This window comes from Acomys minous (genome assembly GCF_964271855.1).
Source record: "Acomys minous genome assembly, chromosome: 7".
Classification (NCBI taxonomy): Eukaryota; Metazoa; Chordata; class Mammalia; order Rodentia; family Muridae; genus Acomys; species Acomys minous.
In genome coordinates, this window is record NC_140488.1 from 3,755,196 (window position 1) to 3,771,236 (window position 16,041).

The window sequence follows — 16,041 nt, forward strand, 5'->3', positions numbered from 1 at the left end:
AGAAAGAAACAAACTTCAAAGGAATATGTAAATATAGAATTATTAGATACTCAGATCTATGCAGGAAAGGCTTGCTTTATTATACTTACCTGGCTGTTGGAAAGAGGAAAAGCATGCTTATTGAGGTTTTCAAATATCCCAAGTTTTCGCTGTTCTTCCTGCTTATATGCAAGTCTCAGGTTCCTCATATCCTAGTAAACAATGAACAAAACTCAGTTATTCAACATGAATTGAGCACCTGTTAGCCAGATACCTTGATATACATCAAAGATTTTTATTTATCTCTCATTTTGTACTCTACTGTAATCTACTTCTCCAACTAACAGAAGACGGGTGAACAAAAATACTTCCAATAAGATTTGAAACAAGATTCATTAAAAAAACTTCCAACAAAAATACCAATGAGATTTGAAAAACTAAGAAAACTGGAATAAAGGGGATTTGTATAGGTGGGGGGCTCCATCAGGCTCAGAATAATGTTTACACACAAAAGTTGTGCAATCACATTCTATGCACTCACCAGCCAAAGTTATGCACAGAATTTATTGCTCAGGTTAAGCTGCTGAAAAAGCCAATTACAGAATTCATTTCATCCATGAAAAATAAATGTTGCAGATACTTTCCTCTATGTACTTGCTGAAAGTAATCTGTACCATGAGAAGACTGTAGCTCTTGACAATGTCGTTGTACCAAATGTTGTGTCTTAAGATCACTTTCTTAAAATGCTCTCCTTGTCCTAATGCAAACTGATGACCAAATGCCCAAGCACAAGTTAGCAGGAGCTAATGCATCAAGCCTAGCTCTTAATAGTGTGATTTCTTCCTGTGACAGTGTTTTAAGCAACACCTCCCAATAAAACTATGTTCCTCTCAATTAATATATATATGGCCACTCCCCCCCCCCACAATTCTTCTTTAACATCAAATGAAATTTGAAAATAAACATAACCACAAACAAATAAAAAGTAGCTTGGGGATTGCATTGTGACACATACAACATTAAAAGAATGGCAATAAGCCAAGTGCCCATGAGTAGGGGCTGTAGCTGAATTAATACGCAGGGCAGCTAAAGACCTGCTAAAAAGAAACTGCAGCTCTATATGCACTGGTCCAAAGAAATTTTAAGATACATAGTTGCTGGGAAATAAAGGTGCAGAGCCATGTGTACACACTATCATTGCCTTCCCCTACCCTACTTCCACCCTTTTTGAGACAATGTCTCACTATATACAACCTTGGCTGACCCGGAGCTTGATATGTAGACCAGGTCAGCCATGAATTTATAGAGATCTTCCCACCTCTGTCTCCCAAGTGCTGAGAGTAAAGGCGTATGCCACCACATGGCTCATTGTTTCTTTCAAAGAAGTGTTTCCATGCACAAGGTATCTGTGTTACAGTAAGCATTGGCAACTGGCTACGGAGAGTGGAGAGTGGGAGAGAAAGACTTGACATTTTACTATATACAGCTTTCGGACTTTGGAATTATGAATCATCTTGTAAAAAAAAATAAAACTCAGGGTAGAAAGATGACTCAGTGGTTAGGAGTACTGGCTGTTCTTCCAGGGGTATCCACGTTAAATTCCTAGCACCCACATGGAAGCTTACAACCATCTGTAACTCCATTTGCAGGGGATCTGATCTACTGTCCTCTTTTGGCCTACACAGACACCAGGAAAAACATGTACACATATGAAAAATAATAAAATAAGCCCAGTTTGGTGGAACATGCCTTTCAAGCACTCAGAAAGCTGAGGCAGGCAATATCTATGAGTTTGAAGCCAACATCTGCCTACATAGTGAGCTTCAGGCCTTCCAACGCTAAAGGGTGAAAATTGATGATGTGAAAACAAACAAACAAACATCCAACAACAACAAAAATCAATAAAAATAAAACCCCACACCTTGTGAGGTGCTCAGGCATGAGTTGAGAGCCTGGTCTTTGTAATTCCAGGCCAAGGAGTATTTAAATCAGCTGTCAGCAAATATCCATGCCAGCCACAAAATACCTTTAAAATACCATAAAATACTTAAAGGTACCACAGTAGCATTGTTTCCTGACATGCTGCTTCTCGGGCTCCACTGACTGTGCAAGCACCCTGCTAACTCACTTGCTGTTTAGAAATGCATAGAGAGGAGGAAAAGAACTAGAAGCTGTGGGAGAGTGCGCAAGAACATGGCATGTAGCTTAGTAGTAAATATGTGTTTAGAATGCAAGAAGCCTAGGTTCCACCTACCCAGGAAAGGAGGAATAAGAATGGGGAGGGATTAAGATTTATTGACTTTGGTGAGTATGAGGAAATAGGCATGTTACAAAAAATGAGCTCTACAGGAAAGCCAGGAGGAGTGAATGGGAGGCAAGGATGCGTGGAGGGCAGCTGCAGAAAAGTGCACTTCCTATAGCCTGAGAGTGAGATGCTCCCAAAGAGTTATGAGAAGGGGCTGGAGACATAATTCAGTGTTAGATCACTTGTCTAGCATTCATAAGGCCCCGGCTTCTAAGCTCCCTCCGGTGGGGGTTGGGGAGTTACAGGACTAATGACAGCTTTCAAAAACCACAGACCTATTCAATTCACTGTAGGCCTTCCATGGCAGTTGTTTCCCTTCCTAAGCAGCTGCTTGGCACTGCTCCACAGGTGGAACCTTGTCTAGGAATGGAAAACAACTGCCATGTAGGGCCAACAGTGAGTGTAGACTTGAGCCAACCAGACATGGAGATGTCCTCAGATTCCAGCAAACAAATTCCATTTTGGAAGAGATCTTGACAAATCTGCAGGCAGGATATATTTCTTGATACATTAGGTTAGTTTTTGTTTTGTTTTTTGAGACAGGGTTTCTCTGTGTTATCTTGGCTGCCCTGAAGTTGCTCTGTAGACCAGGTTGACCTTGAACTCACAGTGATCCGCCTGCCTCTGCCTCCCAAGTGCTGAGATTAAAGGCGTGCACTACCATGCCTGGCTAATTTTTAATAAACTCTCTTATATGAGGTAAAGTCCTTAGGCATAATACTTATGCATTTGAGGTATTTCTTTTGGTTACCATCATTAAAGTTATCCCACACACACTTATCTAACTTCTTAAAGGAAGTAAAAAGGAAAAAAAATGAACCTAGTTCAAGGTAGAAAGTTCCAACATAGCCAAGATGCTTCAATCACAAGATTTCTAGAATAGGCTGTCCCTTGGGGAAGGTTTTAACAATTTGCCATGTTAAAAATACTTCTAAAACATCAAACTGTGCGGTGTGACAAATGATGCCAGCACTTAGGTTGCAGGTCACGGTCACATTAACTAGAAACATTTCAGCTTTCAAAAAGGATTGCTTTCATAAATTACACAGTGGTTTGCATTCACTAATATAAGACTTGAAGGAGCTGTTGCCCTGAAAACAGTACAAACTGTTCCTATGATCCGAAGATCATAAGGGCCAACAGTCAGAGTCAACAGTTCAGAGTGGAGTGCCTTCATGTGAGTGTTCTCCTGTGTCTGAAGCCTACCTTGCACACGATCTCTATTCCACAAGAGTTATCCCCATGGCTCTGTGCACCGATCTTCTCAACTCTGCTGATCACTCCAAGGGGAACATCAAGGATGAAATGTGGGTCCTAGGTTTGAAAATGAAGTGCCTATCAAACTCAGTCAACAGAGTTTTCATGTTTTAAGTTGCTCCAGACTCATAACATATGTCTGTTTACTTTTAATTGTTTGCCCCAGCTAAGAAGCTGGCATTTGAGAGATAGTATAACTCAGGAAGTTTATACCCAGACCACAGTGACACTTCTCCTCCAAGTCTAAGCACAACTTTAACATTTTTATTAAGGACCAAAGTCTCTTCTAATTCATTGTCCTGTAGTATCTCTGTGATGCTAATTCAGGGGACTCTTTACTTTCTTCTTTTACTGTTCATAATATTTTAAAAACAAAGCATACCTTAAAAAACTTACCCTTTCTACATTTTTGAAGTACATTTTAAAATCCGTCACTGTCAGGGTTCCACTCACTGCACCCATAAATGGGCAAATATACATGACATCTTTCACTGAAAGAAGAAAACCAAAGTAGCAATGACTTATAGACTTGTACTTCAGTAACTTTTAATCTGAGTTTCCAAATACATATGCACAATCCAGTCTTCTGGGAATTTAAAACGTTAAAGAATTTTATCAGTTATTATTTTTACATAATGACATAGGTAGATAGTCTTCTGATATAGTTCAACACTCTGATTTACTACTTACTGAGACTTTAACCTAAAAAGTCTTACAATATGTTTATTTTGTCCTTCCCCCCCTAGGCAGTTAATATTTTTCCCTGGTTGAAAAGTTGATAATGCTCTCATCTTCATATTCTCAGATGAAAACGTTAACCATCTCTGAGAGCTGGACAGATCATCAGTGTGCAAACACTAAGCTAGAGTGCACCTTTGTTTGTCAACTGAAGGAAGTTGACACCAAAATCCATTCTTATATCATCTTCAAAAAGGTGGGGAACCCTCAGTGTAGTTTGCTGGCATCCTATTTAGATAAGCCAAAGATCAACCTCCTGATGGTGGTCTTGAGCCTCATTTTTATGAAAGGCTACTGTATCAGGGAGAATCTGCTCTTTAACTTTCTGTTCCAACTAGGGCTGGATCTCCAGGCGACAAGTTGTCTCTTTAGAAGTACAAAGAAACTCATCACCAGTGTATTTGTGAGACACAGGGGCCTAGAGTACAGGCAAATCTCGTTCACTGAGCCAGCAGAATATGAGCTTCGCTGGGGGTGGGGGGTGGGGGTGCTAGGCACTCCTTTGAGATCAACAGGGTACATACCATGAGGTTTTTGGCCACTCTTTAGAAGAGCCAGCCCCAGACATGGTCATACCAGTACCTTGAGTCATTGGGAGAGTTAGAATACAAGGACATGAGGAGGAGTCCCATGACAGTGATGATGATTCCCGTGACCCCACCAGCAGTCCTCCTCCTCATTAATAGGTATTACCAAGATGATCTTATTCCTGTGCCCAAAGGCAACAGACAGTGAATGTGGGGGTGGGGGAGGTGCTTTGTGCTTTTGGTGTTTTTAGAATTGCTCTCTGTGTGTAAGTTTGAATTTTCAGCTTGTTTTTATATTTGCCCAAGCTTTTGAACAGTTTTGTGAGATTATTTAAACGGGCTGCTGAACTGTTTTGTATTTTGGCATCTGTATTTTTAAATGAGATTTGTGGTTCTCTGTTTTGTGTACTAATTGTTATGTTATAGTATCAGAGTTGTGCTGCCTTTGTGAAATGAAGTAACAGTCTATTTGTCTTATTATGTTTATGTAAGATCATAATAGAATGTTCTTTGGTTGTTAATATGACTCATCAGTAAAATATTGTCTGGGGAAAAGTCAAGATCTATATAAATATTATTTGAGCATAACATGAAAAAAGAAAAGTTGGTAATACTCAAATTATTAATAATACTCAGAAGATACTGAGCTATCATCCTCTAAAATGATACAACATAAAATGAAAGTCAAATACTGTTTGAAGAGAAACTGTTTGGCAGCTGAAGAAAACTTGCACCCCTTCAATGAAGTAGAAAAAGAAAACTTCTTCCACAGGCTGAGAGTAAAAGCTCAGTGCCTGAGACCCTAGGCTGGTTACGTGCCAGAAGGAGGGCTTGTTTAAAATCAGTCAGACAAGGCTGTCCATGCCTTTAATCTTAACCAGTACTTGGGAGGCAGAGGCAGGAGGATCTCTGTGAGTTCAAGCCAACCTGGTCAACATAGTGAGTTACAGGACAGCCACAGTGAGACTGTTTCAAAACAAAAATTCCTTATCAAAGTTAATGTTCGCTTTGTTATCAATCAAATGTTCAGAGCTATTTAATTCCTGTGAGTATTAAAAGACTCTATCACAGAGATTGTGTATCTTTCTGCAATGTTGGAGTGACCAGAATATGCATAGTTACAGACAAAAGTCATGATAGTAGGATGATTCAACCAACTGTCAAAGCACTCTCCTTATTTTTTCTATAATTTAATATATGAGTGTTTTCTGTTGCTGGGGTCCTGGGTCTAATATAATTGTACATAGTCCCTGATCATAAGCAGCTGAGGACCTGTTAGATTTGACACATAAAAATCACCATCACATTATAGCCTGATAAGTAAGTTCCGTAGTGATATGGACACACACAGGGATGGACTTTCACTTGGCAGAGAAGCAGGTAGGGGAGGGGAGGAAAGGGAGAGAGAAGAGAGAGCAGCAAGAGTTGTTAGAATCTTGTTACTATGGCTGCATCAGAGGGTCCAGTGAGGGTAGAGGGTCATAAAGCCAGGCAGATAGGTTGGCAAGGAATGTACCAATAAATGCAGCTATAGAATGTCAAGGCATTATTAGTATGCTGTCCTTGAAAGATAAAAATAAAAGCATTACCCTGTGGGTTTATAGCATATGTACAAGTAAAATGGATACTAGCACCAACAAAGGTTGGAGGGGACACATGAGAGTATGTACTTGTACACTTCTTACCCTACACATAAAGAAGTATAAAGCTGTGCAGGGTCTGGTAATGGTAGCACACACAGTAAATCCAAGTACTGTGGAGGCAAAAATGGCTGGATCTCTGTGAGTTCAAGGAAGGCCTAGTGAAAATAGAAATTTCTAGGAAAACCAGGTTTATATAGTGAGACCTTGCATCAAAAAATGTAAAGAAATTTGAAAATATACCAAGTAAAGCAAAGAATAAAATAAAAAGAATTGTAGCAACTACACAGACAGAAGATATAAAATACATTCTGAGAGAAAGTACTCAATTAATTAGCGAGGATAGAGCTCAGTAGCAAGGTGCTTGCCTAACAAGCATGTAGGCTCTCAGTTCAGTCCTTATCACTGTAACAGAGGAAGAAAGAAAGAAAGAAAGAAAGAAAGAAAGAAAGAAAGAAAGAAAGAAAGAAGGAAAGAAAGAAAGAAGAGTACTCAATTAAACGAAAAAGACCAGAAGATAAAAAAGATAGGAAGAACTAAATGAGACAAAAGAAAATTTTAAATTATAGTAATCTAACACGTTAATGAACACAACATCCCAAACACAAGGCACAGATTGTCAGATTGTGGGCAAAACCAAGATCTCAACTATATGTGGCTCAAAAGAAACTCACTGTACATAGAAAAATGAATAAATAAAAAATATGGTACATACATACAATGGCACTGTACTTAACATAAAGAAGATGAATTCATGATATTTATAGAAAATTGAAGGCAACTTGGGAGTGTTAAGTTAAATAAGCCAGATTTGGAAGCACACAAATACTGCATACTTCCTATCATATGCAGATCCTAGATTTTATTGTGTGTATACTGTGTGTCTATGCATATAGATCATGAAACTAGATAAAAGGAAAATAAAAGATTGATAACAAAATGTGTGACTCCAGCTCTACTGGTAGGATGCTTGCCTAACATAGATAAAGCCTTGTATTTGATCTCTAGTCCTGTAAAATCAGATGTAGCGGTGTACACCTGAAATCCTAGCACTCAAGAGGTTGAGGTAGAAGGATCAAGAGGTCAAGAGCAGCATTTTTACAAGAGTTTGAGGCTAGCCTGGGCTACATAAGCTATCTCAGAAAAATAAACATGCATGAAAACACCACAATGAAACCCATTATTTTGTATACAAATTTACAAAGCTAAAAAAGACATAAATACTTTAAAATTAAAATGGGTATATTAAGTTAATTAGGATAAAACTACAATATCTATAATAATATGAAACAATGACTTTCACAGCAAAGATTAGTGCCAGGAATAAAGAAAGTAATTTTCCATTAACCACAAGGTCAATTCTTTAGAAGGACATAATAATTATAAAGATTTATGTACCTAGAACTCCAAAACAGAGAAGTGAAAGTATTGATATTCAATGGGACACAGATATCCACAATAAGGGAGAGAAGTGCAGGATGAGTAAAGACACAGAAGGTTCAAACAATATCAACAAACTCAACCTAATTGACATCTATAGGACACTCCAATCAAAACCAGCACACCACCTGTTTTTTTTCTATAGTATACAAAAGACTCAAAAGGCCATATTCTCGGCCATAATACAAGTCTTGAGACATATTCAAATCATAAAATGTATGTTTCCTGAATACAAATGGGAATAAACTTAGAAATCAACAACAGAAGAGCATTTGAGAAATTCACAAATATGCAGAAATTAAACAACTCATTATTTTGTTATTGGTGGTGGTGTTTTTGTTAGTTTTTCTGACAGGGTCTCATCTAGCATGAGCTGACCTTAAACTATATAGTTCCAGATAAATTTGGATTTCTGATCCTCCTGCCTCCACTCCTGATATGAACAATATACTCTTAAGTAGTATGAGGATCAAAGAAGAAATCAAAAGCATTGAATGTCATTAAAGTAAAAACACTAAATCATAATTCATGAGGTGGTGGGAAGCAATGATTGGAAGAAAATACAAACATCCAAACTAGAGGAGAGCAAAGATCTCAAATCAATGACCATGGTTTCCCACTTAAGCAAAGAGGGGAAGAAGAGAGAACAGAACACAAAGTAAGCAGATGATAAGAAGCAATAAAGATCCGAGTGTAAATAAATGAAATAGAAAACAAATACAATAATGAAACCAGAAGCTAATTCTTCGAGAATTACCAATACAATTGATTTATCATGGAGAAAGGAGAGAGCATATACATATACATTACAACTTCAGGATGTGTGTAAGACCATGTCACCAGTGTACAGACACTAAGAGGACATGAAAGTAACATTCTGATAATGATTTCACAGCTCCAATTAGATGGGTGAATTCTGGAAAGATATGAACTACCTAAGTTTACATGGGGAAAATGCCAAGATAAATTAGCCATCAGCTACTGAAGATATTACATTAAGTAATTAAGACCTTTCCACAAAGAAAAATCAAAGTCCAGGTAGTTTCATGGGTAAACTACAAATTGTAAACAGGAAATAAACTTTTTCCAAAATAAAAGCTGAGAGAAAATAGTTTCCAATTCATTCTATGAATTTAGTATTACTGATACCACAAATTGAAAAGCCATTACAAGAAAAGAAAACTATAGGTCATTGTCTGTCATAAATACAGATGCAACACTCCTGAATGCAATTCTAATATATCAAGCCTAACATTCCATAAAATGGTAATACATAATAAAGAAAGAGTTTGTCCTGGGACTGTGTAGATTAAATATTCAAAATTAATTGATGCAGTCTACCATCCATAATTACAGGTTAAAGAAAAATAACATTGTATTGATACAAAAAATGCATTTCACAAAATTCAATTGCTGACTACAATTCTTACCAAAGTAAGAGTAGAAACAAATTTCTCTGACATAAGAAAGAACCTACAGCCAGCATCACATCTAATGGAGAAAATCTGAACACTTTCTCGACGTTAGGAGTAAGAACGTCTTACTCTCACCCCTTCTCCTTAACTTCACACTGAAGGCTTGGACTGGGAAAAGAAAGCAAAGGCATCCAGACCAAAAAAGAAGACGCATACAGGAGGAAGAGGTCCCCCTCAGTCACAGTCATAGGGGAGGGGAGTAAGGGGAAAATGGGAGGGAGGGAGGAATAGGAGGATACAAGGGATGGGATAACCATTGAGACGTAATATGAATAAAGTAATAAAATATATTTTTAAAAAAGAAGAGGAAGTGGAACCCTCCTGCACTGCTGGATGTATACTAACACATCAGCTTCCTCTGTTAAATGGCCTGCTCTATTCTTTAGGCATTTATCCAAGAGAAAATAAATATGTGTATAAAGGCTTGTGTAAAAATGTTCATAACAATTTTATTTATAACACAAAAGCAGCAGAAACAACCCAACTACCCAACAACACATGGATGCACCTTTACAATGAAATAGTATTCAGCAATACAAAGGGATGATGGTTAACTGATGTCACAATGTGGTTGAATATCAAAAGTTATTGGGTTGAAAGAAGTTTTGCAAAAAATGCTATAATTTCACTTCTGGGTAGTACTAGAAATATAAATTAGTCTAAAGTTTTGTGGCATAGAGTAACAGACAGGAGAAATGAAAGGGGATAACATAAGGAAACTACTGTTAGGGTTTTGAATATGTTCATTACCATAAGAGTGACAACAGCTTCCCAAGGATATATTATGTCAAAACTTTGCCTGTTGGAAAATAATACTCAGTAGGGAGTATTTTGCTTTACAGTGACCTACTTCATACTTTGCCTCCAGGAACATATCTTATTTAATTTACTTATCCTCTGCAAGCCAGTGGAGGAATGTAAAGCGCACTTACAAAAATTAAGGATGTACAGATGCCCCTAACATGTAACTGTAAAATATTTCTAATAACTGGGAGAGGAGTGGGGCTATGTGAGAGGATCCATCTCCTAGAGCTCCATTTACAGAGTAAAAAGAGACACAAACAGGAGAGAATGTACACCAGGACCACAGAGGGATCCACGAAGCCTTCTTACTAATGCAGCTATGAGCTTACAATCCAAGACTTTACAGGACTCTTTCTAATACAAATGGGAGTCTGAAGTACAAAGTGATAAATCAATCACCAAGACTCGTTCTAATCTCTTCTTATTGGACTCTGACCTACTGATAAAGGCAAAGTGATCCATCCCTTTCCATATTGGACACTATAATTCTGTAGCTTACTGTCTGGAGAAGTAGGGCATACCATGTAAACAGATTGGAAGACTGAAAGAGTAATGCTTAAAAAAAAACCATCCAAAGAAGGAAGAGTCAGAGAAGCCAAAGGACCACAAGGAGAGAAACAAGACCCACCAGGCAAGGAAAGAGTTTCAAAATAACAAAAGGATAGTGAAGAATGTTGATAGCAGAGTCACCAACTAGGGTATTCATCCTTAGCTGGAGGCTCTGGTAGGCTAGCCCAACCATTCATATGTTCCTAATATGAGATGAATATATTGAGACTGAACACCCATGTTGGGAGAGAGCCATGAAGGAATAAGGAAATAGCCTTGCAAAGCCAACTGTCCAACCCAGCTGAGATCAAAAAGTGCCCAGAAGCCCTTCCCACCCACCAACTCTCTCTTGAGGTATGTGTCAATTTACTATAGGAGGTATGGTAACCCTCATGCCATTACCTTTATAAGACAGGATGGCAGCACATACCTTTTTCTTCCACTAAAATTATATTTTCTTTTTATTTTAAATTATGTTTTCGATAATCATAGAAGCTGACAAAAATTCTTTGCGAAGTTCTCAAAACTGTTACTAAGATATGCTATTGAGGACTTCTACTGATACATTTCTTTAATGGTGAAACAATCCATCAACCCAGTGAGACAGCATCAACTCTCATTGCATGAGGACCAGGCAGGCTCTTTTTCTTTTGGTAAACACTCAACTGCCACTTACCTGGATCCTCTACTTTCTTCCATCTATTAAGGCTAGAAGATGCCAATTAGAATGAAGAGACCTAGTCCTCTAATCTCCTTTCCACCTAATTAAATCAGTCTGGCTAATCTCCAATATACACACCATCTATACTCACGAAGTACCACTTCATGGTATAAGCAAATGGTACACATTAAACTTACCAATGGCCTTAATTGATTCTCCTGGAAAAAGTGGAGCTTCTTCCATCTGTGCCAGTTTATTTCCATCCCTCAGAGCCTGGCAAGAAACCAAACAGAAATAAATCTCACTTTCCATCTGTAAATTGAGGAGAATTCTGGCATTTTGGGATCTCTTGATAAGGCTACAGAAGCGTGCAAAAATGTGTGCTCCCTCCCCTTAAACAGTAATTTCAAAGCTCAGCACCACAAGACATCATGCTGCATATTCTAACAAATTGTTACAACATATTTACAATTAACAGTTAGAAAGCATTAATACAGAAGTGGCTTGACAGGACAGATATTGTAACCACTACACAGCTGTTGTGAGGTACCATCAAATTTGGAAATAAGGTCAGAAGAAAATGTTACATTCTGAGTATGAGACTAATAAATAGAAACACTAGAAGTGCGATGTTTAGCCAGAGTAGAAATGATCCAGCCTATGAAACAGTTTGGGAAACCCTAAGGCTGAATTACAGTGACCAGAGAATGATCTCAGAACAGTGCACAACTAAGGAAAGCCCTAAGTTTTAGCACTGAGTTCCAGCTACATGCAAACATTTAAGTGTCTTTGCATACACGTGAGTATGTGTGAGTATACGACAGGAAACAGAAGAATGGGAAGGTCACTGTTCATTCCTTCTAGGCTGAGATTTTATTGGCAGATAAGAAGACATATTAAAAAGTATTGTATAAAATTTCCTCTAGTTTATGTGTATAAGGTGTAGGAGACACACAAAATTCATGTTTAGATTTGAGTCTTATCTAATACTCCAAAATATGACAAATTTCAAAAATTGGAAGCTGTGTGCCAAAAATTTGGGATAAAGAATACTCAGCTTGTATTGCAGTGTATGTGCTGTGGTGCAAGTTGTGTTCATCTGCATTCTCAAGGCCAATTCATTTTTATAACTAATCTTACTCTTTAAGAAAACTGCTAATGGATTACTAGGTTTCCTGGCTATGATGGGACTTGGGAACAGGCTTCTTCTAAGCTTCGTTGTATGATGACAGATAGTTCTTGAACTAAAAAGCTAAGACTAGACCCTAAACTTGGGGCCCATTACAAGGTTCTACCACCAGTCATTTTCTCCTGGGCATCTATGACACAATGTGTAATGAATAAGAATAAAGTGATTAAAAAAAAACCAGAAATTACCAAGTTGTAATTCACAGAACATTAATTTCCCATGAGATGTAAATAGGCTTAAAACAAAACAAAACAAAACAAAACAAGACAAAACAAAACAAAACAAAACCAAACCCCAAGGAAATGCTGTGTTAGATAAAACAAATTAGGCTTTTGAAAAAAGTGAGCTAGGCTTTAGTGTGTTAAGGCACACCAAATTGGCAAGAGGGCGCTAGAGTACAGCACATGCCTCATACCTCCTAATCAGGGAGTGCTTTTTCAGAAATACCTGTTAACACTTGGGAGGACATTCATCATTTATAACATAACATTCATAACATTCATCAGAAAACAGGTGGACAGTGTTGATCAAGGGTATGTATGTATGCCTCTTCTACCAAGAGGACAGAAGATTACATGCTCCATCCTTTCCTTATCAAAAAGTGTATGGTTAAAATTATATAATACATATATATATATAGAGAGAGTATTCAATTTGAATTTTTAGTACATACTGGTTAAGACATTTTTCAACCAAAATGTCTGTAAAATTTTGATTTTATAGTGCCAACCCTATCTTAACAGTTTTAGGACTTTTATATAAACTTGACCTTCTTTTTCCTTTAATATTCAATTTCACAATCATTCATTATACTTGTTTTGGTCAGTGGGTATCAAAACCCAAGGCCTTAAGTGTCCCTATCACTGAGCTCTGCCCTCAGCCCCATTTATAGATTCCTTTTTACTTATATCTGATTAGAGAATATGGTTTCTACTCAATAAAACATAACCCAGTACATATACCTCTAAACAATTTACTTTATAAACACTAAAATATCAACAATCTTAACAGGAACCTCAATTTGAAGGCCTGCTTTGAGTCACTATCTGGACTAGTGACAAATTTTATGGCATAATTACCAAGTGAAAAAGCTACTTTAATCAATGTCAGAGTTGTAAATTACTTCAAATGTTACATTGTTAAAGCTTACTTTAATAAGCAAATACTATAGCATATAGACTGATATTCCAAAGCTTATATTTAAAAATAACTGAGGATAAATTGTTTTGGAATCTATAAATAGATTCTAATCACTAGCATGTGGAGGGGGTCTGGGAAGAGAAGATGCCTGTTCAGCTTTAGAGCAAGCCACATCCAACACTTTCAAGACTTCAAGCCTGGGCTAGTCAATGAAACCGTGGCAGAATGCACAAGGCTCTCAAGATAAGTAAGGAGTAACTGGTCCTCTTTTTGTCCCATAGTCAAACATGACTGGAAACACTTGTACATTTTTATGAGGCATGAGTGTGTTGGTGAATGGTGAGACAAAACTGTCACTAATGATTATTAAATGTGGGATATGTTTTTAAATGATGAAAAAACATCTATCAGAATAACAAAAGAAATGACCCCAATGCTTCAGATTCTTCCATAATAGAAAGGCTTTTTTTTTTTTGAGCACAGTAGATCCAGTTTATGAAGCTGTGTTAGGAGATGGGACTCACATTTGTGCTATATTAAGCTTTTATTGCAACTACTAGGTTGCACAGGACATGATTTGACCCTTGATTTATCCAACCTATGTGCAGAGTAAATTTGATCTCATAAACACACCCACTGCTCTTGGTGCCTCTGCTCATAATGCTGCCCAGCCAAGTTATTCCCTTCATTCATCTCAATGTAGGTGCTTTGATTCTGAATTTCTAGCTGAGATCTACAAGTCCATGACTTTGTCCCTGAGGGATCCAACCCACCCAGATGACTCTGACCTCTCCACTGTTTTTCGTAAGCATGGCTCTAAACTTCTGGGTACAGAACTTAGGAAACAACTGCATGCTCAAAGCAGTGATTTTCTAATTGAGTCCTAAAAGATGCTTCTGGGGTCAATGAAGGAGGTGGCTCTTCACAGGTGATGGGGGACAAAGGCTAGGCTGAGCACTTGGTGCTTGCCAGGCAACCCCAAAGAGATACTCTTCTACATGATTCCCAATTTGGTTTCTATATCAATAGCAGGAAAAGCACTACTACTTCATGAATCTGGAGAACATCTTAAAGAGGAAGCAAACAGTAGGATTCTGTATTACTCTGATTAATAAAAATAAAATACATATACTTATTCCACAAGTACAAAATACCACACATCCAATGTGGCCACACACAATGTAACTTTAAATTTATATTACATTATTTTATGTGTATGGGTATTTTACCTACATGTGTATGTATGTGCAGCACATGGCCAGCAGAGAGCATTGGATCATCTAGAACTGGAGTTACAGGGAGCTGGGAGCTGCTATGTGGGTGCTTTTTGTTTGCTTGCTTCTTTTGTTTTTTTGAGATAGGATTTCTCTGTGTAGCCCTGGCTGTATTGAAATTTGCTCTGTAGATCAGGCTGGCCTTGAACTCAGAGATCTGCCTGCCTCTTAAAGTTGTGCCCCACCACTGCTTGGCCAGCAGCCAGTGCTTTTAGCCTCAAGCACCACCATGCAAGTCTGAGTAAAGAAAAGTTTGCATCCTTGTAAAGAACCTGTGGCATTTGTGTTTACCCCTCTAGGTCCTTGTTTAAAACACTTCATATTCGTATAGTGGTACAGGTCATGTAACCCTGTCTTGGAAAACCAAGAAGTGTGGATGAAAGTTTCTAGTTGACAAAATGTTGGATAAACCAATTTTTGCAAATAATGTCATAATGAAATCTACCAAATACAGACAGGAGAGCACTATTATAGTAGTAAAGGCAACTGGAAAGCGTTGCTTATTGCCTAGATATCTAGTATGAAATGGCTTCTAGATACACGGTCTGTAGCTACAAACAGATGAACATGTAGAACTTGCCACCTGATCAGCTTCAGCTTCAGAAGGGTAGCCATTGTGTTCTTCCGCTATCTCCTGCACAGCACCAGGTGCATGGACAAGAAAGGGAAGAGAAGAGAAAGAGAAACACGTGCAAACAGACAGGTGAAAGGACAGAATTTCTTTTTAAGAGACAGTAAGCATGTAAAAGTTGACATACCTTTTATGACTTTGCAAATCATATTTGCCCCCTTCGAGTTAAGAAAGTATTGTGTGGACTATCTATCTATAGCACTGCCAGCCTAAAATGTAGTGTCTATTTTCTGTGATTGTGTTGTGGTAGAAAAATGAAAAGCAAACGAACATAATGGACTTCAAACAATGCACTGTCTTTATAAAACTAAGCAACACCATAGCAAATAGCAAAGAACATAACACAACATCATGTGCTTGTAGAAAATAAAGCATACCACAGAAACCACAAAAAGAACAGTTAAGCCAAAATACAAAGGCAGTTCATAGGTC

General features: G+C 37.8%; 1 protein-coding gene across 6 annotated transcripts in view; it reads right to left on the reverse strand.

Annotated features, from left to right (window-relative positions):
• MTMR1 (myotubularin related protein 1) overlaps window positions 1-16,041 on the reverse strand; it is a 58,125-nt gene that overhangs the window by 28,018 nt on the left and 14,066 nt on the right. For 2 of the 6 annotated variants that reach the window (XM_084790395.1, XM_084790393.1), the window contains 5 exons: window positions 15,562-15,612; window positions 11,573-11,648; window positions 3,938-4,032; window positions 3,491-3,598; window positions 90-191 (listed from right to left, as the gene is read on the reverse strand). In XM_084790395.1, coding sequence (XP_084646521.1) covers window positions 90-191; window positions 3,491-3,598; window positions 3,938-4,032; window positions 11,573-11,648; window positions 15,562-15,612 — 432 coding nt within the window. Of the gene's footprint in view, window positions 1-89; window positions 192-3,490; window positions 3,599-3,937; window positions 4,033-11,572; window positions 11,649-15,558; window positions 15,613-16,041 lie in introns of all 6 variants that reach the window. The other 4 variants (XM_084790394.1, XM_084790392.1, XM_084790396.1 and 1 more) reach the window with 2 other exon arrangements.